Source organism: Mytilus edulis, chromosome 3 (assembly GCF_963676685.1).
Source record: "Mytilus edulis chromosome 3, xbMytEdul2.2, whole genome shotgun sequence".
Taxonomy (NCBI): domain Eukaryota; kingdom Metazoa; phylum Mollusca; class Bivalvia; order Mytilida; family Mytilidae; genus Mytilus; species Mytilus edulis.
In genome coordinates, this window is record NC_092346.1 from 67781688 (window position 1) to 67805752 (window position 24065).

The 24065-nt window shown below is 32.1% G+C and overlaps 1 protein-coding gene and 1 long non-coding RNA gene across 2 annotated transcripts; both read right to left on the minus strand.

Moving 5' to 3' along the window:
- Positions 1–13493: 13493 nt before the first annotated feature.
- Positions 13494–17073, minus strand: LOC139517207 (uncharacterized). Its single transcript, XR_011663107.1, has 3 exons — positions 17017–17073; positions 15882–16022; positions 13494–13859 (listed from the first exon to the last, which is right to left on the minus strand). It is a non-coding gene; the product is annotated as an uncharacterized lncRNA (long non-coding RNA).
- A 589-nt stretch (positions 17074–17662) lies between these two features.
- LOC139515401 (uncharacterized) lies at positions 17663–23640 on the minus strand. The gene is made up of 6 exons (XM_071304972.1): positions 23446–23640; positions 21011–21171; positions 19588–19727; positions 19272–19399; positions 18620–18676; positions 17663–17784 (listed from the first exon to the last, which is right to left on the minus strand). Exons 2-6 carry the CDS (start codon positions 21113–21115, stop codon positions 17663–17665), a joined length of 552 nt encoding a protein of 183 aa, XP_071161073.1. The 5' UTR covers positions 21116–21171; positions 23446–23640.
- Between the last annotated feature and the right edge of the window lie 425 nt (positions 23641–24065).

Consider the following 24065-nt stretch of genomic DNA (forward strand, 5'->3'; position numbering starts at 1 on the left):
CTTTCGGCCAGATGAGCTAAAAATCAGAAATGAGAAACACTTATGAGCCACATCAACAAAAGACAACTACTGAACATCAAATTCACTACTTAGGGCAGGTGCCAACAAATGCATCTTTTTTACCTTTTATAAAACATTTCCCCCAGAAAATGATGCACAATTGAGAGGAATATGTCATCACCCTCCATGTAAATGGTAATGTTTGTTCCAAATAACATTTAGAGTATTAGAATTTAGGTTCAAACAAAAAGCATGTACTATCAGTATAAGGCAGTTGCCAAAAGATCAAATGTTTTATATGAATTGGTGTTTGTAACAGAATGATATACAGATTTAACAACCGTATTGTTCAATTTATTATATATATAAAACACAGGATATTTCAAGAATTAATTTAACTAGAAGATCCATGAGTCAGAATCACTCACTTGGTTGTAATCTGTTCATTTAACACCAATACGTTTATCAGCTTGACCAAAATACTTGTAAGTACCTTTGGCAAGGTTTTACTTGCAGTTGGAAGAAGACCAATGGATGACCTTATTTCTATACCCAAGTTAATCGTTGGATTGTATCTATGAAAGAGTTTACTAAAGTTTTTGCATAATTTTGTGGTAACAAGATTCCCTGGATTACTTAATAAGTTGTAACGAAAACCTTGAATTGATATTTTATCAGTTCTACATAATTTTTTTCATTGAAACATAAAACGTCACTGCAGAAACTGTCATAGCAAACAAGTTGGGATGTATGCACAACATAAGAAAGGACAAAAGGAACATCACAGTCCCAAAAAGGAAAATTAACAGTAGGAAAAAATATAATAGGTTCCTGTTTTGTTTTGTTTTTCCGTATAAAACTATTTATTCAAATATAGTGAAAAACTTACTATATTTGAAATACTGAAAGTCAGTCTACTTTGGTAAATTTCTTCTTATGTATAATCAGAGAATTCTTGATAACTTTTAAGCAAAATTATCAACTTGACGGTAAAACTCATTACATGTATATGTTTCTGTTATATTTAAGTTAGTCAAATCTTTACTGAGTTTGCCCATTCAACTGCAATTCCTGACAACGCCATAAAAAATAAATAAATAACTAAAATACCGAACTGTGAAGAAAGTTCAAAACGGAAAGTCCCTAAGCATGCTAGGTGTAAAAAGTTTATTTACCCATTCTTATATCATATTCACAGAAAAATACTCTGCAAGTTAAGTTTCAATCGGGTCAGTTCTTCAAGGAAGAAGGTGTTTTTAATATCTGGCCAGTTTCTCCTTATTTCCCCCCTTTGGCGCTATCTTGGACAATATAGGATCAAAATAAAAACACTTGCACAAAGATTTTTTCAGGGCATCTGTTCCTGAGAAAGTTTATTGGTATGCCCAGAGAGAATCACCAACATTAAGAAGGAAAAATGACAATCCTTTCAATTAAGATTGGATTCTAACGCATCTGCCACATGAGGGATTCCTCACAATGTCAGTGTTGATAGGCTAGTGATATAGTAGATGAAGTACTTGGACTCTCAGTCAAGGATCCTGTAAAAGAAAAGAAAAATCCATCAAGATTAGTTTTATTGGTTCACCTGCTCCTAATAAACATAGATACCAGGATTGAAATTTTATTTATGCTCCAGACGCGCGTTACGTCTACAAAAGACTCACCAGTGACGCTCGAATAAAAAATGTTAAAAAGGTCAAATAAAGTACGGCGTTGAAGAGCATTGAAGACCAAATATTTATAAAAGTTTTATCGAATACAGTTAAGATATTCCTGAGGTAGAAAGCCTTTGTATTACTCGTAGGGACTTATCATTTTTTACCTGGGAGGGGGGCTGGTCATTTTGAAATCAAACATACAAAATTTCTCTCCCCCCCCCCGTAATATTTCACTATTTTTATTTGATTCCCCCAGTAAAAACATTTTCAAAAGTTGACCCCCTCTATTAAACATGCTTAAAATTAACATGCAAAACACTTATGTTATTTCACGAAAATATTGAAAATGAAATATTCTCAGTGGATTAATTTGAGTCCCAAAACATATTTGAGTGAAAATTGTCTTGAAATGGGGCTCTTCAATGAGGCCTCTTCCATGAATATAAGTAGGTAGAACTCGGCAAGCCAGTGCTTTGAGTAGATTTTTCTAACTTTGTTTTCCTAATTTCCTATATTGTTTTATTAAAGAAAAGTTGATCTTAAGTAACTCTAAAAGATAACTTTTTGAAACAGTAACAACACGTTATTTATTGACAGAGGAATCTATTATATATGTCCCTCTCTCGAACGATGCTCGAGTTTTACGTAAGGCTTTATTGAAACCTCAATTTAGTCGCTAAACCTTTATATGGATAGTTCATGCTTTCAGCTTGAACAGTTCAATTACTCATTTATTGTCATATTTTATTCATAAATGTGTGATAGTAACCTCAAAATTTGATTTATTAGCTTAAAAAGTACAAATTTTGATGGAGTTAGAGGTATAAATTGATTCAAAGGGATCTTGTAATGAAAACAAAAAGATACATTAGTGGTGTTCATCATCTCAGAATCATCTTGTGTATTAATATTCAACTGTTTGTATGCAGATTAGATGAATATTTAATCATTTATTGCTCTACACTATATTTTTGCATGATGCAGCGTGATTTGTATTTTTGGACAAAATTTTGATCAAATCGCTGTAGATTTTGTTTTTATTTATAATTAATTTCCTTCAAACTATTAAGCTAATTTAGTGATCAAAGTGAGTAAAATACATGTATAACGGCTGAATTATTAGGATTATGAAGCACCTATGCAGCTTCCTACATCACCAAAGTCTTGTGATGTCTATACTTAATTGTATATGGTGTTTAACATATATTTCGATTTGACTGTTGTAATGTTCTTTTTGACATTTTGTCTCTTGAAGTATGTGAATTACTTATTTTAAGTTATTTCCATGTGTAAAAAATAGTGATCCCCCCTCTTTGAATTTATGAAAAAATTTGAACCCCCATTTTCCACATATAGAAAAAAAACTTGATCCCCCTGTTTTTTTACCAGCCCACCCTCCCAGAAGAACAGTTAATATATAATTATGAACATATCAATGATACTCAAGTCAATACAGAAGTACTGGCTATTGGACTGGTGACACCCTCAGGGAATTGAAACTCCACTAATAGTGGCATCGACCACGTGGTTGTAAATAAACTCATCATAGATACCAGGATTGAAATTTTATATTTGTGGCAGACGCGCTTTTGGTCTACAAACGACTCATCCGTGACGCTCGAATAAAAAAAGTGTTAAAATGATCAAATAATGTACGGAGTTGAAGAGCATTAAGGACCAAAAATTCCTAAAGTTTTGCCAAATACAGCACAGGTAATCTATTCCTGAGATCGAAAGCCTTAGTATTTCAAAAATTTAAAGTTTTGTTAACAGTTAATTTATAATTATGAACAAATCAATGATAACTCAAGACAACACTGAAGTGCTGACAACTGGACTAGTGTTACTCTCATTGAATGTCACTCTGGTATCTTTCGACCCTCTTTTAATCCATGCAGAAATTAGAAAGCGCACTGTGGTCTTGTTTGTTCGGCCTATTATAACCAAACGTTTAAAGAAAGCATAACGAACATAGAACTAGCGACAAATGATGGCAGAAACCCGAAGTACTACAGAATATATGATAAGGGATGAAAGACATGTGTTATAATATTGATTTGTTATCAGAAATCCAAAACAGGCATGTAAATCTAGATCTGTGGGACATCGATATTGTACAGTAGATTATGATAATTTTTGTCAATGACAATAAAATCATGTATATCTAGTATGAATAATAATGTGAGTTAAGACATCAAAATAACAAACCATAAACAACCATTTCCATTAGCTATGGTTCTTTTCTCATAAACACTTATCCTGCTTCATTTTACTTTTTAAAAATCATTAAAAAAAAGTTCAAATAGTTTGCTGGAAAAACCTTCGACGCATCGCAAAGCTAATGTATATGCACTACTGGAACTACATGACGAAGGAGGTCTTATACTAGCATTTGAAAGCCTTCAAATATTGTATTGTTCTTTATATAAACAGTTTCTCCCTGGCATATTTATACAAATATTGCCTTTGAAGAGCTAGATACAATGGTTTATACTCCCAGAGATGTGATGTTAACCTCTTATTGAAATTATTAAACGTGTTGTTTTCAATGTTTTATGGTTGATAAATAATTTTACCAACTGATATAAAAAGTCATTCATTGTACCTTTTGGTCTGTCTCCAGTATTCTGGTATTTGCTCAATATTTAACGAGTTGTTTTTAAAGTGGTGAAGTATATTTAATCCATGGTTTTCTAGGTTTGGATTTCAAATATTTTCGCCACGAGCATCACTGAAGAGACATATTTTGTCGAAATGCGCATCTGGTGCAACAAAATTGGTACCGTTGATTTTATTACTGAATATCTACATACCATAATATTTTAAAGGTTTTAAGGTTACAAAAAACTGAAACAAGTTTAGTCGATGAAAAAAACAGAAAATCTTTTGTCATATGCTAAATAAGATTCTTGCCCCTGAAACTCATCTAGTCTGTACAAGTTGTCACGATGTTCATACCTCCCTTATGTAGAATTGTCAATAGTTATACTAAAATTGCTGAAATGCAATAAACTCCCTATTATAAGTGTTGTGTATTACAGATGTTCATTCGACGAATAAGGGTATTTTTAAGACAAATGAAAATATTCAAAATGTCCAATAGGTGGATGAGTTATTGGAATTTTTAATATTTACATATTTTGTAAACATTTTACTGAAATAAAGGCAAAGTTAGTATGACGCTTTTCGACTAAAAACATAAAATCTGAGACTAGCAAAAAGTAAAATCACAAAAATACTGAACTCCGAGGAAAATTCAAAACGGAAAGTCCCTAATAGGCGAGTGACTTTAACCATGAAATTAAATTTTTAATGCACCTACCTAACACACGGCTAAATTATATATCATTTGAAAGCTACAAATCTGTACTATCTGTTTTGCCCGGTCGTAAAAAAATCGTACGGTGCTATTTCCGTCAAATCAAGATCAAAGGCCAAGGACGAATAAGGTCATATTGTCTAAGATTTCAGCTTGATTGCATAATATGACTTTTATATACTTAATTCACATATGCAAACAATTTAAACTTTTAGCACAGAGATTAACAGTCATCAATCAAATGCATTTTTATATATTTAAAGCGTGTTTTTGATAGACAGCACATGTTTCCTGAAATTCGAGTAATCACTTTAAACTAAGTAAAACCCTATAATGACTATCAAAGAAGTTTTTGACATCATAAATTTCTTAAAATTATGCTTACTTCTAATCAAACAGCAAATCAAAACAACCCACACAGTTGCCCCAAATACCGCCATCTGCGAAAAAAGCTTTTAAGCATTTCTTGCAATTTAAACATTGTATGTGGTCAAAATAAGATTTAATAAACAAATTCTTAAGAATCTGAAAAATTCAAAGTAAAAACATATGTGCGCGATTCATACTTTTGCTTGACATAAAGGGGGCGAAACTAAGAGATTGCAATCTGCATTGAAACTACCCGACTGAAATGAACATCTTTCGACTTTTCTAATTGTTTGATTTGTAGCTTCATTATAAATATTGATGTAGTGAAAAACCTTTTTATTTATTTAATGTGAACCATAAAAAAGAAATTGACAATCTAGACAAAAATAAATCGAAAATTAATTGATGAAAATTGAAATTTCAAAGAATTAAAAAACCAGGAAACAAATCATAAAACTTTACTTCTTGATTGATTAAATTGCGTTGTTCATTGTTTAAATGAATTAATGCAGCAAATAAGAATAATTTTGAAAAAAAAAAATCCATTGATACGCAACAATTCTAGTTACAACTAGACTTCCTGAATAGCTTGAATGACTAGTCCATTTTTCATACGAGGATGAATTCATGCAAGAGTTTCTGATGACGTCTGGAAAGAAGCACCATTATCTTGAAACTTCACTTTCAACTATACAGATGATGTCATCTCACTGAATAGTGCCAAATTTATGACAATGTTGGACTCATAATTTCCATTGAAATTGAAAATAAAAGACTTAATAGATATAGTTTACTCTATCACGTATCTTGAAAACGACGATGTGGGTTGGTTGAGAACAAGTTTAACGACAATAGAGATGAGCATAAATCAACCAATTAAAACACTCCTAACTACCAAATTATAAATTAGTCGTTTCTATGTAGCAACATTATAGCAACGCATGCATATCTCAACTACTAAAGGAGGAGACCGATTTCATTGAGCCTCAACTCCTCTGAGACAACAACACGTCGGAAATATTTAGGATATGTCGTATAAATGTAGGGTTTTGTATTTCCTTAATTTGTCTTTGCATGCTCAGTCGACGTACTGCCCGCGAAATTAAATGAAACTATTTATCTAAACACTTACCCAATTGTAACGCGATTTCGCGGCATCTTCTTGTGGAGTATATTTCTCCCGAGTTGATACAATTTCCAGAGCTTGCATGCACGTTCACGATTTATTTTCGTGATAGTGCGTAATTGCTCACAATGAAGATGTTAAATAAAGGCAACTACTAGTACAGTATACCGCTATTCAATAGTCATCAATCGATTTACTAGAAACTGAAACAAATCCGGGTCACAAACCAAAACCGAGGAAAACGCATCAACTATATATATACAAGAAGAACACAACGATATAACAGAAACACTGAACTGTTACAAAAATAAACCCCAACATACAAAGAAACAGATTATTCGATACCAACTGCCATATGTCTGACTTTGTACAGGACATTTGAAGAAAAGTGGTGGTTTGAACATGTTTTTAAACCAGAGTTCAAATGCAAAGTTGGAATCATCCCTTTGAAAATATTATGGACGCCACTACGAGTTGGTTGACAATTATAAAATATTTGTTTCGCCAGATGACGACTGATAAGTTCCAATCGACGTTACCAAAATACCGTCATATCTGCCTTGCATGACACCTACCCACTAAGGCTTGGCACCGAGTTAGGAATTAAATGAGACACAAGACGGGTGTCATATGTGGAACATGACCTGCTTACCCTTTTGGAGTCCCTGAATTCACCCCAAATATTTTTGGAGGTTTTTGTTACTCAATCTGTAGTTTTATATGTTGTGTTTTGTATATTGTTGCTTTGTCGTGTTCGTTTTTTTGGCCGTTTTGTCAGTTCGTTTTCAATTATGAGTTTGATGGTCTTCCAAGTGCTCCACGAAACCTCTTTCTAAATTATTAACATCTATTTTATCAGCAATCAAAGACGGGCTTCAAAGTTATTGTGAAACTGCCTATTCTAGAGGTGGCGTGAATCAGATGTGGATACTTAAAAATTCCAAAGATCTTTTAGAGTACATACAATCTAACTCTCTTTCATCTTGTAACAGTATTAAAACATTTGACTTTTCTACTCTGTACACAAGTATTTCACATTCCAAACTTAAAGACAAATTGAAAGAGTTGGTATTACTTTGCTTCATAAAAAAGAATGGCCAACGTAGATACAAGTATCTTGTCTTAGGGAGGGATAAATCATACTTTGTAAAGAATCACTCTGATTCAAACAAAAAATTCTCTGAAACCGATATTATCAAGATGCTTGATTTCTTGATTGACAACATATTTGTAACGTTCGGAGGACGCGTTTTTCAACAGACTGTCGGCATCCCAATGGGAACAAACTGTGCCCCTCTACTTGCCGACTTGTTTCTTTATTATTATGAGGCTGACTTCATGCAGGAACTTCTTAGGAAGAAAGATAAGAAGTTAACAATATCCTTTAACTCTACTTTCCGCTATATAGATGACGTTCTTTCACTAAACAATTCAAAATTTGGTGACTATGTGGAACGCATCTATCCCATCGAATTGGAGATAAAGGATACTACAGATACAGTTAAGTCGGCTTCATATCTTGACTTACATCTAGAAATTGACAATGAGGGTCGGTTGAAAACAAAACTTTACGACAAAAGAGATGATTTCAGCTTTCCAATTGTGAACTTTCCATTTCTAAGTAGCAACATTCCAGCAGCACCTGCATACGGGGTATATATCTCCCAATTGATACGATATTCCCGTGCTTGCATTTCCTATCATGATTTTCTTGATAGAGGGTTACTGCTCACAAGGAAGCTATTAAACCAAGAGTTCCAAATGGTGAAGTTGAAATCATCCCTTCGTAAATTTTACGGACGCCATCACGAGTTGGTTGACCGTTATGGAATAACCGTTTCACAAATGATATTGGATATGTTCCTCACGTCGTAACTACAATCCCCTTCCCTTTCATGAATTTGACCGACCGAATTAGACTATTTACCGGATTTGTAATCACATAAGCAACACGACGGGTGCCACATGTGGAGCAGGATCTGCTTACCCTTCCGGAGCACCTGAGATCACCCCTAGTTTTTGGTGGGGTTCATGTTGTTTATTCTTTAGTTTTCTATGTTGTGTCATGTGTACTATTGTTTTTCTGTTTGTCTTTTTCATTTTTAGCCATGGCGTTGTCAGTTTGTTTTAGATTTATGAGTTTGACTGTCCCTTTGGTATCTTTCGTCCCTCTTTGATATATTTCGTCACTATTCAAGTAGTCAAAGGTTTTAAAATTGTAGATCATTGTAGCTAAATGTATCATAATAACGATTTGGTTCTATATATACATCACAGTGACCGATTTTCATTACTGCAAGTTAATGTCTTTAAAGTAAATTAATACCAAAAGCACAATCAACATCTTAAACCATGAATCAGATAAACTTAATTAAAACCATGAAATGTCTTTAAAGTAAATTAATACCAAAAGCACAATCAACATCTTAAACCATGAATCAGATAAACTTAATTAAAACCATGAACAAAATAAAATTAAAGTCTAAGAGACGAACAACAGTTCACAAAATACAGCACACCATGAAAACGATCACTGCCTAAACAGCGAATGATCTTATGAGGTCAGGAAGGGTATTCAAGTTTTTCATTTTTTTTATTTCACAACTGCTTATAGTGTTTTACATACACAATGACCTGCATTTGTATTTTAAAAGTTTATGTTGAAAACACTCAAAGCATCTTTTATTCAAATAATTAAAGCGATTAAACTTCTAAACACACTTAATATTACTAACACGATTTTAGACTAAATAAGAAGCAGCAGCATTATATTTTGTTCGTTTACATCCCGCTTTAGACAACCAAGTGTTTCTAAGCAAGGTTGCTTTTTTCAATGTTACCTACGATTTAGTCGTAAAGTCATGTTTGCATTTAAACATGATTACAAAAAGTTAATACGTTTGACTTCGTAAAAAACACATTTTTACCTCAATTAGCTCGTATATATTCTTTTCGAACTTTAAATACCCCTATTTTTATTATGGAAAATCATTCTCCTCCCTGATATTGACAATAAGCGATGTGCTATCTTAACATAGAATAACAAAAAGATCGCTATTTGCAGATGGCAGATTTTTGGGCAACTGCAAACACTTCATTAGAAGGCTGTTCTATGACCAATAATTAATTATTGTATCTTAAAATTCAAAACAAATATTCCCTGACCTAAAACATATACATTTATCTATTTTTTTTAGCATACAAATATCGATTCCCTAAGATATATTTTGCTTTTGGAACAATTTTTCATTTTTTTAAGATTTGCGATAAATTTCAATTTTCGGGAAATATTGCGCATCTAACCTCAATTTTTTTTTGTTTGATTTTGAAATAATGTATCATGTTCCATAAAGTTCATATGATCTTTTGAAAAAAATTATGGTACAAGAATTAGAAAATGGCTTTTTGTTTAGTAATCGCAAAAATTGGAATGTGTATTCATGACCTTTGACCTTGATTTTACAGAAAATGCACCGTGCGATTTTTTTACGACCGGGCAAAACAGAAAGTACAGATTATTAGCTTTCCAATGATATATAATACAGCCGTGTGTTAGGTGGGTGCATTAAAGTCGTTAACTAAGCGTCTTTTTGAAATAAGTCACTCGCCTATAATCAAATGGCAAAGTCAAAAGCTCAAACACATCAAACGAATGGATAAAAAATTTCATATTCCTGACTTTGTATAGGCATGTTCTTATGTAGAAAATGGGGGATTGAACCTGGTTTTATAGCATGTTAAACCTCTCACAAGATTGTATGACAGTCGCATCAATTCCATTATATTGACAACGATGCGTAAACAAATTTTGATCTGTAAACAGATCTTAAAATATCGACGAATAAATTACGGTTAATTCAGTACTGTTCAATCATTTTGTTTGCTGTCAATAAAGATCCAGTATTTGGTCAGACTGTCTAGTAGCTGCTATTTATCTGCACACAACATCATCATAGTAAATTGTCTGAAATGCTACTGAAAATTACTTAATTGACTGCAACATAATATTATTGTCTGAACTTGTACTGAATTTAACACAGTGGATAAATCTAAAAAATAAATAAAAAAATTAACATTTTAGGATTAAACACATTTTTCTAGATGTTATTGATGTGTAAACCGTGGCTATTTTTACTCAGAAACTGAATCAAAGTTCAAATAACGTCTAGAAAAAATGTGTTTAATCCTTATAATTCTTAAGCCATTTTTGTGTGTGTGAAGACTACTATGAATACCACCTACTACACAATTGATGGGTCGAAGCTAAGGAGTTGACCGCCACATTGATTTTCTAAAATCCATAAATGTTCGATAAATGCAACAGAATTTATAAATAAATAACACCTACCTAAAAAAAAATATTTTAATGAGATATTTTTGCTAAATTCTTCATGAAATTTCAATTTTAATTTTATGCATTTTTGAAGCTTAAATGTATTATTTATTTTATAATGTGTGTATTTAATAGAAACACCTTATATGTACATTTGTTTTTAATCCAGGGATCACTGCATGCATGTGTATCCTGCATGAATACTATAAAATTAGTTTCGGAAACATGGTTTATCGAAGTGTAAACCAAGAGAAAAATTCGAATTGACCAATCTAATTTAAGTATTTATAGACATGCAAATCAGAATTATTTGATTTGAATAAATATAGATAATAAATTTACCATAATAATACCGGTACAAATGATAACCCGAAAACTCAGCTCACTTTGTAGTATACCAAGGAACATGTTAAATGCATTGTATAGGAAGACTGGAGAAATGCGCAAGGTATATTTGTGATATTAGTATAATTTTTTTCTTTATAAAATTGCAATTTTTTATTAAAAAATATTATTCAATAAAATTAAAATAAAAATCAGTAAAAAAATCATTATAGTGCAAAAGAAACTGATAAAAACAAAATTAAATAACAATCTAGTTTGATGATAAAATTAAATCTAAAGAGGGTTTTGAAAACAACCTATGAATGTAGAGTTTCGAAACATTTATAGAAATGTTTTCAATATTGATTTTGTTAATTATTATAAAAGGCATGTTTAAGAATTTTTTGGGAATAACCAAATTTTGATTTTAGATGACAGATTATTGGCTCTTTCAACTATTCCAGTAAAATTATATGCTATTTGTATTGGTTGTCCAAAGGAATATACGGTTGTCTTTATTTGAAACTTCACAATTTGATAGAAAAGAGGGACGAAGGGAATATGTTTATTTCGAGCCCAACCATACGAGTAAATTAATCAAATACATCAATATGAAATAAAAGAGTTTGGTTCTTAAAATGTACTTGAATTAACATTTATCAAAATACTTTATTAGTTAATTAAAATAGTTTATTTTTAAATTGTTATTTGTATGGAGAGTTCTCTCATTGGCACTCACACCACATCTTCCTATATCTATCATGATATTGATGGTAATTTTAATAAAGAAAGATTTCTGTTATAAACTGTTACATTAAAAGATTATTAAGGTTACGTTATGTTTTTCATTAAACAAAATTTGTAAGTTTACGAACCTGGTGAATAAAACAAAGATGTCTATATACGTTTATTTCGAGTCCAACCATACGAGTAAATTAATGTTTGATTCCTTAGGGTTTCCTATTTCAAACCCCTAGAACACGTGCTGGTTGGACTTGTTTTATTCATCAATCAAAATTACTTTTAGAATACATATTTTTATAAGAACAGTTTCTATTGGTTAGATCTCTTTTTATCTAATTTACATTTTTACATAATTTGGGGTTACTATTTTTAATTACTTAATACTTTGTTTTTACGACCATTAGGGAAATCCGATTATTTGGTTAGATAGAATTCTAGGTGAACAATAGAAAAGAATTAGATTTATTTGCTAAACGAAATACTTTTAAGAGTTTAAGCTGTCAAACCTTATTTATATCGCTAAGTGTAAAATAGGAAGAATTTCACATCTTTTACTTATATCAAAAGTTACACAACATTATAGACTTTCTAATTATATCTTTTTATACAAATAGCTTTATACAAGAATTAGTTATTTTCTACAATTACATAGTTCATGCTGGACTTTAATTTTAATTATTCACTGTTATGTAAACCCCATCCTTTTTAAAGACGTAATTAAAAATCCCTGGAGAAAATCCGAATTTTGTTTACACATGCCAGCATTATTTATGGTATAAGAGCACTTTACTCAGTTCTTTTTTGATTGGGGTTTGGAAAGGTTTTGGCTCAAGAAGACAAGCCTTTCCATACTATCATTGTCATTTGAATTGTTAGGACGAATATTGTGAATACAATTGTATGAAATTCAAGATTGCATGTTAGTCACAAAAGCGTGTCACTGTTTTTGATATCCTGTGGTGTTTGTCGTTGATGGAATGTGTTCGTTATCGTTCTACGGTTTGCATGTTGTGTCGAATATCATATCATTTGCCCTTTGAGTTTTTCTGTAATGAATGATCTTGCGTATAGGTGTTTGTGCTGTATTTCTGCCACCTAGTGTTTTAGCGTTATTTTAAAAAATTGTCATAAACTGGGAGGTTTGGCATACCATTCAACCAGGTCCACCCCACCATTTGTGTTAAAATAAAACAAGTCGGTAATATGGCAGTTGTTATCAAATAGTGCGTTTCTATTTTTGTTGTCGTTTGTTTTTGTTGGACTTCGGTGTTGTTCCTTTGTTTTCCTCTTGTGGTTGATGTGTTTCACTAGGTTTTGGTATTTGATTTTGTTACACTTCGGTGGTCCTGTTATTCCTTTGTTTTCCTCTTATAGTTTATGTGTTTCCGTAGGTTTTGGTTTGTAACCCGGATTTGTTTTCTCTCAACACCGGAATACTACTGTTGCCTTTAGTATTGTGAATTCCTATCCAAATTTTATATTCTTTTCCCAAAATCCGTAAACACGAGCGGATTTCAGAGTATTATTTTTTTTAATACCAAGTAAGCAACTCATATAAAAAAAAACTATCACACTGATTAAGACAGTATTTTATTGAATAGCAAAGGTTTAGAGGACTATAAATCACTAACATTGTAAGTAACAAGTAAAACAATGTATATTTAATAATGCAGAAATCGAGATGGAATGAAGACGTCAGAATCTGTTTCTTATTTACACTTGAGAAAGTATGCGGTACAGGCGCAAATAATCAATGTTGTTATTGTTTATGTGTTACACTTATAATTTTCTATAACATCTATTAACCCTTCCTAAAGCTTTCTTTCGTCTTTGTTTTCATTTGACGTTTCTCAATTCTCCATTTGCCAATATCTAGGAGAAATACTAGTAACGCACAGATGATCAGTATCATCACAGCAAATGACCCCATAATTACAGCTTCTGGTCTTTGATCAGAGATGCTCGTCTTACTTCGATGGAAAGCTAGTCAATAGACAGAATACAACTTCAAGATACACAAGTGTAATGTTTTGCATGTTCTGTCCGTTTTATGATCGTTAAATAAAACAAAATCAAAAAGAAATAGATCAAGTAGCAAAAGTTTGAAAAATTGATTCGATCATTTTTTTTCCCCCCATTTTTTGCAAAGGTTGTGCGTGAGGGAAATTTATAATTTGCGCATGCATTTGTTATTTCACTTTTTTAGTACAACTCAATTCTACTCTTTTCAGATATGTGTACTTAAACGGTACCATGGCTTATTTCTAAACCTGTTATCAAAGAATGAACACATCTTGAATTCCAAAACCGCAAATGTTGTACTTATACTTTTACAGGTAGGAAACATAATACTGTTAGAAGAAAAGCTATTTATTGTCTTTCGGGGACAATTTAATTCATTTTGTATATGATGCCTTTAGATGCGAAATTGACAAATACATGTCAATTTTGCAATTTACTTCATAATGCGTTTGACAGCAACATGTAGAACTTTGATTTTATAGAAATATGTGAAATTGTGAAACACTATTTAAGCATATAATATCGACCCTTCAATATTTCAATCTAGAAATTGTCAATGAGGGTCGGTTGAAAACAATACTTTACGACAAAAGAGATGATTTCAGCTTTCCAATTGTGAACTTTCCATTTCTAAGTAGCAACATTCCAGCAACACCTGCATACGGAGTATATATCTCCCAATTAATACGATATATATATATTCTTTATTGCCTCCAGAAGGAGAGTGAAAATAATGAACATGATAAACACAATAATTAAACAATTGAACAAAATAAACAATTAAAGTAAATCAGAAAATGTCATGATCAGTTGAAGTGAGTAAATTGTCAGTAGCGGATATTACAGTTATATTAATATTGTAGTAAAGTCCCAAATTTATGGATATATCGAACGCATATAGCTTGGAATGTCTCTAGTTGGTCGGTTTCTAGTAGAAAATTGTCCGAATTACAAGAAAGTAAATAATAAAATAGTTCTTCATCCGACATGTTTGATAGGAAGATACTAAAAGTAATTGGATCGATGTTTATAATTTCACACCAAAAGTTCTCACGTGTTTCGTCAAGATAGTCACACGAAGAAATAGTATGAACTATTGGATCTAAAAACATTTTACCACATCTGTCACATAGAATGTATTGCCTATTGTCATTGTCTTTTACTATACAGCAGACAGAAATCAAGAAGTGCGCTTGTTTTCCAGCAACACCTGCATACGGAGTATATATCTCCCAATTAATACGATATTCCCGTGCTTGCATTTCCTATCATGATTTTCTTGATAGAGGGTTGCTGCTCGCAAGGAAGCTATTAAACCAAGAGTTCCAAATGCTGAAGTTGAAATCTTACCTTCGTAAATTTTACGGACGCCATCACGAGTTGGTTGACCGTTATGGAATAACCGTTTCACAAATGATATCGGATATGTACATTACGTCGTAACTATAATCCTGTTCTCTTTTCTGAATGTGACCTACCGAATTAGACTATTTACCGGATTTGTTATCACATAAGCAACATGACGGGTGCCACATGTGGAGCAAGATCTGCTTACCCTTCCGGAGCACCTGAGATCACCCTAGTTTTTTGGTGGGGTTCGAATTGCTTATTCTCTAGTTTTCGATGTTGTGTCATGTATACTATAGTTTGTCTGTTTGTCTTTTTTTCATTTTAATTAAGCAATGACGTGTCATTTTATTTTCGATTTATGAGTTTGACTGTTCCTCTGGTATCTTTCGTCCCTCTTTTAGACGGAGATCATGTGAGCGGGAAAAAATACAGGGCCTAAAACAATTGGCCATTTACTCCGTGATCTGCACTTTCACTAACATTTTACTACATTTTGAGTATCTGATTTCTATTCATAAATAATGTGATTAACTAAGGGTACAAGTTAGAATTAGACGATTTTTGACATTTTGTATAGTCACATTGAACTGTGCGGTTATCTTAATCGTTAATTTTAATGCCTTGTATACCTACATGTTAAAGAATGTTTTGGAATAGACAATGATTCTTTTAAATCAAATATAATATTTTTCATGCCTGGCGAACCAATGATTGGGAATACAACGGAATATACGTCGCACAAACAGTCACAAGGTAATCTTAACTGAGAGTCATCTGGAAAATAGCAAAGGTTTTATGTTTACTATAGTATCTACTTTAAAAACAAATGTGTCCTGGTGCTAAATGGCACATGAAAGTATATCTAGGCGTGTCATTTATTAATATGCATAAAATATAACGTACAGAACACGTTAACAACAGGCAACTAGATTTGTACAAACTATCTGTATTGGCGTCCTACGACGTATGTACGTAGCATGTGTATATCACATGTGTCGCACGAAAACCCCCAAAAATGTTTGGTTATTCTTTATCGATCATCTTTTGGTCAAATAAATCTTCATGTGTTCATATACTTATTTGGCACAACTTTTGGGAATTTTGGATCCTCAATGCTCTTCAACTTTGTACGTGTTTGGCTTTATAAATATTTTGATATGAGCGTCACTGATGAGTCTTATTTAGTCTGGCGTACACAATTATAATCCTGGTACCTTTGAAAACTATATACTAACACATCCTTTTAGTTCCTGATGAAGACAAACCATGAAATGCTTCGGACGCATCAAATTTTAAAGTTTATTTTCATATTTAGTGGAGATATTTTATCATGCATGTGATCTATTTTAAGTCCTCTGATATAATTTGTCTTTCGTTATTTGTACAGTTCGACGCACTTTTGTCGATCTATATAGTGACTGCATAATAAGACACTTTATGTGGTTGAATTCACTGTGTAAAATCTACAATGCATTTAAACAATCAACATTCTTTTACACTTAACCTTCTTTTTTGTGTACGATGAATATGAAAGATGAAACGAAACTTTCTTTTCGAAGATAAAACGTTTTAAAAAAATCAGTTTTTGGTCATGAATGCAGATGTCCGTAACTGATTTTGTAAAGACCGATTTCTTACAATGTACTGTCACAATTAGCCCTGCAACATTTTTTGTCTATTGAATGCAGCCGATTATCGCAGCCTTGTACACAAAATGATTTTTCTACTAAAGTAATTCTGTCTACATTTAGATCTCTTGTAAACTTACTGATGCTTTTATTCACAGTTGCTGACGTATCTTTACAATCACAGGTACAAACATATTCTAATGATGAAAATAAATCATGGTTTAGACATATATATTTGTATAAAAGCTTAGTAGGATTCTACACGTGCCAATACATATACAGATAGATGTGCTGATGTCGAATATCTGTTAATCTCTTCTTTAACCATTTAAAAAGTAAAATGTTTAGCTAGCTCATATCTTCTATACAAAAATGAGCTAGTATTGTAAAGAAGTTTGACTTTGCTCTTGGTAAAATTTGATTTTCAAGTGTAGCAGGAAATTTATATGCAACAAAGAAAATAGGGTTTTATTTAATTTTGTTATTAAAGATATCTTATCATAGATTATTTTTTTAAGCAAAGAAAAAAGAAGTAGATTGTTTGCTATTTCTTGTATCCGCTTCTGAATGTGTGTTGATGGTTTCCGCTTTGAAAATTTTCACAATTGTTAGACTCCTCTCAAACTTTTGTTATTCAGCGTCCCAGAGAATTTTATTACAGAATTGTAATGCTCAGTATACAGTTGATTAAACTTGAATTTAAATTCAGATACCAGTGCAATTCTTTACTTAAGTTCTTCTACCGTCAGTTATATGTCCAATTAGTAATAATTTTAAATCATTAGTTTACTTGCTTGCTTCGAGCCCTTTCCAAATAGTCACATTAGTGTAGAACTGTTCTGATTGGGGATTCAATCTGGTACATGGATTTGTTATGGAATCTTTGGTAGGAGTACTGTGTGGATTTCCTTGTTGAAAAAATAAATTAAGATAATAAATAAAAAATCACAGAAATACCGATAATTCGTATGTGTGAACCGAAACATATATATTAACTGTTACCAGGACAGGTATGGGCAAATGTATTTGAGGGTAAGTATTAATGAGATAGTAAACCAACGGATATGTGTACAGAGATGTCTAGGCGTTCATTCACATTTTGCATTATAACTCAAGTCTTTTCATGTTAGACAGGAAACGAACAAATGATCAGTATTGAAGGTGTAAGCACTCATAATTTTGGCGGATTTCAATCGTGACAAACTTTAAATATATTTTGTAGGACCACCTACATGAATATGACATTTGTTGTCCATTATTACGTTGGGGGCATTGCCTGTGGTTGTATAACACTTATTTGTGGTATGCAAATACAAGGGTTTTAATGCAGACATAAGAAGTAAAGGGATACATGAGAAGTCAGGAATATGGCAGTTGTTATCCATCGTTTGATGTGTTTGAGATTTTGATCTTGCCATTTGATTAACGACTTTCCTTTTTTGAATTTTGCTCGGACTTAAGTACTTTTGTAATATTACTTTCTAGCTTAAAAAAAAATTCCCATTACTTTTGTCTCAGTTATTTGCACTCAAATCACAAAAATGTAACTTATTAGAAAAAACAACGGATATCGGGTATCCATTCATTACTCAAAATTACTACATGCACAGCTTATTTCATGCTTCTAAAATGGCACGTTGGAATCATTGGCAGTTTTACCAAGCAGTTTTATTTTTTAAGATAAATTTCTTTTAAAATTATTTGTATTTCAATTTCTAAATCACTTTTAATTTTTATACTTACTTTTAGTCAGAAAAGACACAACAACTGAATCTGGATATATATTCGACTTAGAATTTCCTGAAACATAAAGATCGTATCTTGCCTGATCCAGATTAGAATTACCTGTTTTTTGAATTGATATATAGCAAAAATTGGAATATTAAATATTTTATCGTATGATATGATTCTGAAATTCATGTGTCATTCTGAAAAAAACGTGACATTACATGATTTCGTTACAATAAAAACAAATGTGTAAACAGTAAGATAACGGTCTGGGAAAATTTAAAATCATTTTCCGATGGATTTCATATATTCTACTTTTAATTTTCGTGTTATATTTCATTTTTCATTAACATGCCAGATAACAAAATCAATTACAGCTTTTACATTAATGCTAGCAAGACAAATCTTTGTTTGGCTTGTTTGCTTTGTTTGTATCAATGTTTGCTCAAACATGGTAATATTTGTCATGTGATGTTTTAAAATTAAGTGTCCTAAACCTAAAACGTAACGTCCAATAAAATTTAAGTATGATGTATACAAGCTGAAGCCCCGCCTATCTTAATTGCCATGCTTGAGCAAACATTGATACACACAAAGCAAGCAAGCCAAACAAAGATTTGTCTTGCTAGCATTAATGTAAAAGCTGTAATCTCCCTTTAACACTTACCCAGATCGTCTTGACTGATAAAGGATAAACCTGAGGTTCCAATAACTTGTACACAAAAAATAGTATTCTGTCCATTGCTCGGTGTGGCTACTATTAACATGTTGGATAAAACACACCAATTACGGTAACTATAAGAACAAAACAAACTCAAATATTAAAGAAGAAAAGAGAATATACGCATGATGTAATTATACGAAAGTTATCGAGAAATTAAAATAATGTCAATTTTTATTACTATTTTAACTTTATCTTTGTATATGTGAAATCTATTTTCTAATAAAATATTTGTATTGTTGTTTTAAAAAAATATATTTACCTCGTGTTATTCTGAATTGCTAATCCTCGACGAGATTCACGTAGAAGTTTATCTGAGTGAAATGTGGCAAACTTGGTCGCGCTTTTTCGAAAAACATAAACCTGCTTTACTTTATCCTGTCTGAAGAATGTCACATTTACCTAAAATTCAAAGCTTCTCTTTATAGTATCACGATAACATCCTCTCAACTTTTGAAAATGAAATCATTGTTAATTCGGTATTCTGTTTTAAAAAAGAAAGAGATCTGAGGAAAACATCAATTCAAAGCTCCATAAAAACACCATCCAAACACTTTTAAAATGTATTACGGTACCGTCACAAATTGCCTGACACATACGATGTATTTTGTTACACCTCACTATCGACATGTTTTTGCAGTCTTTATCTTTTAGATCACTTGCTTGTCGCCTGATTTTTACTGTAATAGATCATTTAATTTTCCCGATTGTAACATTTTGACTCATAGCATGGTTTGGAAGTAAAATTTGCCATGGAGAGTTTCAATTGATAGATTGATAAATATGATGATAATTTCATAATATCATCTTCTTGCACACACTATTTACTTTAAAAACACATAATTGATTCATGGGTAACTCAGTAATGTTCATATAGCAAATCTCCTGTTATGGGTGCATCACCAGCCATGCGTAAATATGCTTCAGCGTGTAAAAAGGCTCTGATAAGCCAAAAGATGTCATTATAAAGATAAGAAGATGTGGTATAATACTTGAATTTGGGAAAGGTACATACAGATAATGGAAGAATTGAACATGTTTTCGGGCACCCAAACCTCCCTTAACCTGAGATAACATGGAAACACACGAAAAAGAAGATAGGCGTGTGCTTGCTTTTTGTAAAACCTATTGTTGTTCGAGTGGTAAGTGTTTTATCTTAAACAGTATTGACAAAGCTGAGTAGGTGATGGTAAAGGTTTCATCAAATTTGGCTGTAGTGTTAAGTCCAGATTTCAAGACACACGGTTTATTTACAGAAATCTGGACAAATGAGAATCAGGTTTAGTGAATAGCCCATCGGACTACTAACACAAAGGTTCCTGGTTCGATCCCCGTTGCGGGGAGAAAAATGTCATGGACTTCGGCTCTTCCTTGACACCATTTGCCAGTATAGTCTTGAGAAACGACGATAGTCCATCGGAAGGGGACGATACGTGGCTGACCCGTGATTAGAGAGAGCCATATCTCACATAAAAGACACCCTTGTAAATTTCGAAAAAGAGCAGATTTATTCCCTTACAAAGCACCTATACCGCAAAGGGGAAAGGGATAAATTGTTGCAATAACTTGTTTTCCTATCAACTATATATATAGATACATATTTTAAAACTAAATGAGTAGCAGGACCTGTCATTCATACCATATTAACTTCAACTTTTTATTGATCCCTTATTGGTCGTACTTACCAGGTAAACATTCTTACGTTTCCAGCTCCTCCAGGAGTGTGTTGTATATTCTTGAACATTACGGATAGGTATTCCTTCGGGTTTCATAATACCGCTGTCTGACATTTTGAATATGCCTTGAAGAGATGTACTGGATTTGTATATAGCTTCCCACCTTGCAACTATGTATATATAGAGGGAGAATATGATGAATTGATTTAAAAAAAAAAAAAGAATGCATGAGGGGTAAAAGTTGATCAAATTATAAACATGGATCTTTAAGATGAAATGTTCGCAAAATTTTGTTAATTACATTGGACCATGACAGTTTTATTTTGAATTTATGAAAAATGTATGCACTACTAAATTGACTATTCTTCTTACCAGTACACTTGGTACCATCAAAAACCTGATAATGAATTGTTCAAATAAGGCCTAATAAGTTAATTACTTTTGGAGTGTCAAGAACTCGTTGGAAGTACTTGATAAATTGCATGCTTATATTGATGATTTTGAATCTGTTCAAAGTTTTGATTTTTCTACACTATATACAACATTACCTCACATTCCCATTAAGAAAAAATTCACACACCTAATTAAATGGCCATTTAAAAAGTCAAAATGTGAATATATCTGTTCAAACTCTTTTAGGTCATTTTTTAGTAGCAATAAACAAAAAAAACTATGTCAATTGGACATGCTTTGATACTATATCTGAAATTTTTACTAGATAACATTTGTGTTAGCTTTGGAGATTCCGTATATCGTCAGGTTATCGGAATTCCAATGGGGACTAACTGTGCACCACTTATTGCTGACCTGTTTCTGTATTGCTATGAGTTACAATTTATGACAAAAATCAGCAAAGACCCATCGAAACAACATCTTATACACAAATTTAATAATACTTTTAGATATTTGGATGATATTTTGGCTCTCAATAATGACGACTTCAGTATGTATACTAAAGAAATGTATCCTGTTGAACTTACTTTAAATAAAGCTAATACTAACAATGACCACTGCCCTGTCCTCGATCTTGATATTTTTATCATTAACGGAAAGCTTAATACTAAAATTTATGATAAAAGAGACGATTTTTCATTTCCTATCGTTAATTATCTATTTTAAGATGGTGACGTTCCCTTGTCACCATCTTACGGTGTTTATATATCTCAACTTGTGCGATTCGCTCGTGTATGTAACAATGTTTTAGATTTTAACGAGAGAAATTTATGTATTACTGGAAAATTATTACACCAGGGTTTTCGATATCACAAACTAGTAAAAAAATTTACTAAATTTTATCATCGGTATAAGGACATCATTTGTAAATATAGCTCAACATGCAGACTTTTTATACGTTCAGGTATTTCACATCCAATATTTTATGGAAATATTCTTTATAAAGCACAAAAATGTCAGTATTCACCTCAGAAGCTGACAAAACCTTTAAATAGACGATACTGTTGTCAGGTCATTAAAGATTGGATATTTCGGCGTTAATATTGATTCATTTATAGGGTTTTGACATTTATTTAAAAACCAGTTGTTGGCATGACACGGGTTATGTTCTTCTCATATATGTTATGATGGTATGATACTAAACCCCTAACGGGAAGGATTGTGCCTGATATTAATATGATGAAGACATAATCATTCAATCAGTTTAATTGAAGTCTGGAGCTGGCATGTCAGTTAACTTCTAGTAGTCTGTTGTTACTCTTGAACTGAATTTTAATGTGCGTATTGTAATGCGTTTACTTTTCTACATTGGCTAGATGAATAGGGGATGGTTGAGATCTTATAAACATGTTTAACCCCGCGACATTTTTGCGCCTGTCCCAAGTCAGGAGCCTCTGGCCTTTGTTAGTCTTGTATTATTTTTAATTTTAATTTCTTGTGTACAATTTGGAGTTAAGTATGGCGTTCATTATCACTGAACTAGTATAAATATTGGTTTAGGGGCCAGCTAAAGGACGCCTCCGGGTGCGGGAATTTCTCGCTGCATTGAAGACCTGTTGGTAACCTTCTGCTGTTGTCTGTTCTATGGTCGGGTTGTTGTCTCTTTGACACACTCCCCATTTCCATTTTCAATTTTATCAATATTATATGCGTGGATATGCGTTTTATGTGAAAGTCCCTAAATGTGACGTGCAATAATAATTGAAATCAAAGTTTAATTTCAATTTTTTCTTCACAAAAGTTCAATCTGATACAGCACTAGTACATCATATGTATTTTACCAGGATTTATTTTTGATCGTCGACCAACAGTATTTATATATCCTATTAGAATTTATGTCAAAGAAATTAGTTACGTAATAGTCTAGTAACCAACCGAAACGATATCAAAATCTAGAAAATACTAGAAAACGAGAATGTTCAACAAAATTGTTCTAATCTTTAAAAAAGTGAAACGCTTTATATTATTTTGCTGCTAGGTTTGAGGCCTACCTGTACACTGAAATTTAAAAGGTATGCTATGTTCACATGAATTGTTTACAATACACTCTTGGAGACCTTCACAAGTTCTGTAAACGGACTGTGGTGTCCCGGTACATACAGTTACATTCTTGGAGATACGGAGATATTCATCAGTCCCACATACAATCTTCGTAGAAGTACCATTTTCAATGTGTATTATAGTGCCATTTACTAAAATTGAATTAATAAACTTTAAAAAGGCCATTACGGATAATAATTTTGGTATTTTTTGTTGACAAAAGTAACTTGTCATTATTAGAAACATGGAATACAATTGAATTACATGTCTCTGTTATTATAGTATTTCTTAACAACCCTATTTTCATAAAACACCAGACTCATTATGACCCAACTTTTTATGAACAAACAAACCCTTTCAGTCTGAGAAAACATGATTTATATATTATTTGAAATTAGCTTCGACTAGCTTAAAATTAACTGTGAGAACTATTATATAAAAAAAGAATGACCAACGTAGATTGTCTTAAGAAGGGATAAATCCTACTGTGTAAAGAATCAATCTGATTCAAAGAAAAAATTGTCTGAAACTGACATTATCAAGATGCTTGATTTCTTGATTGGCCACACAT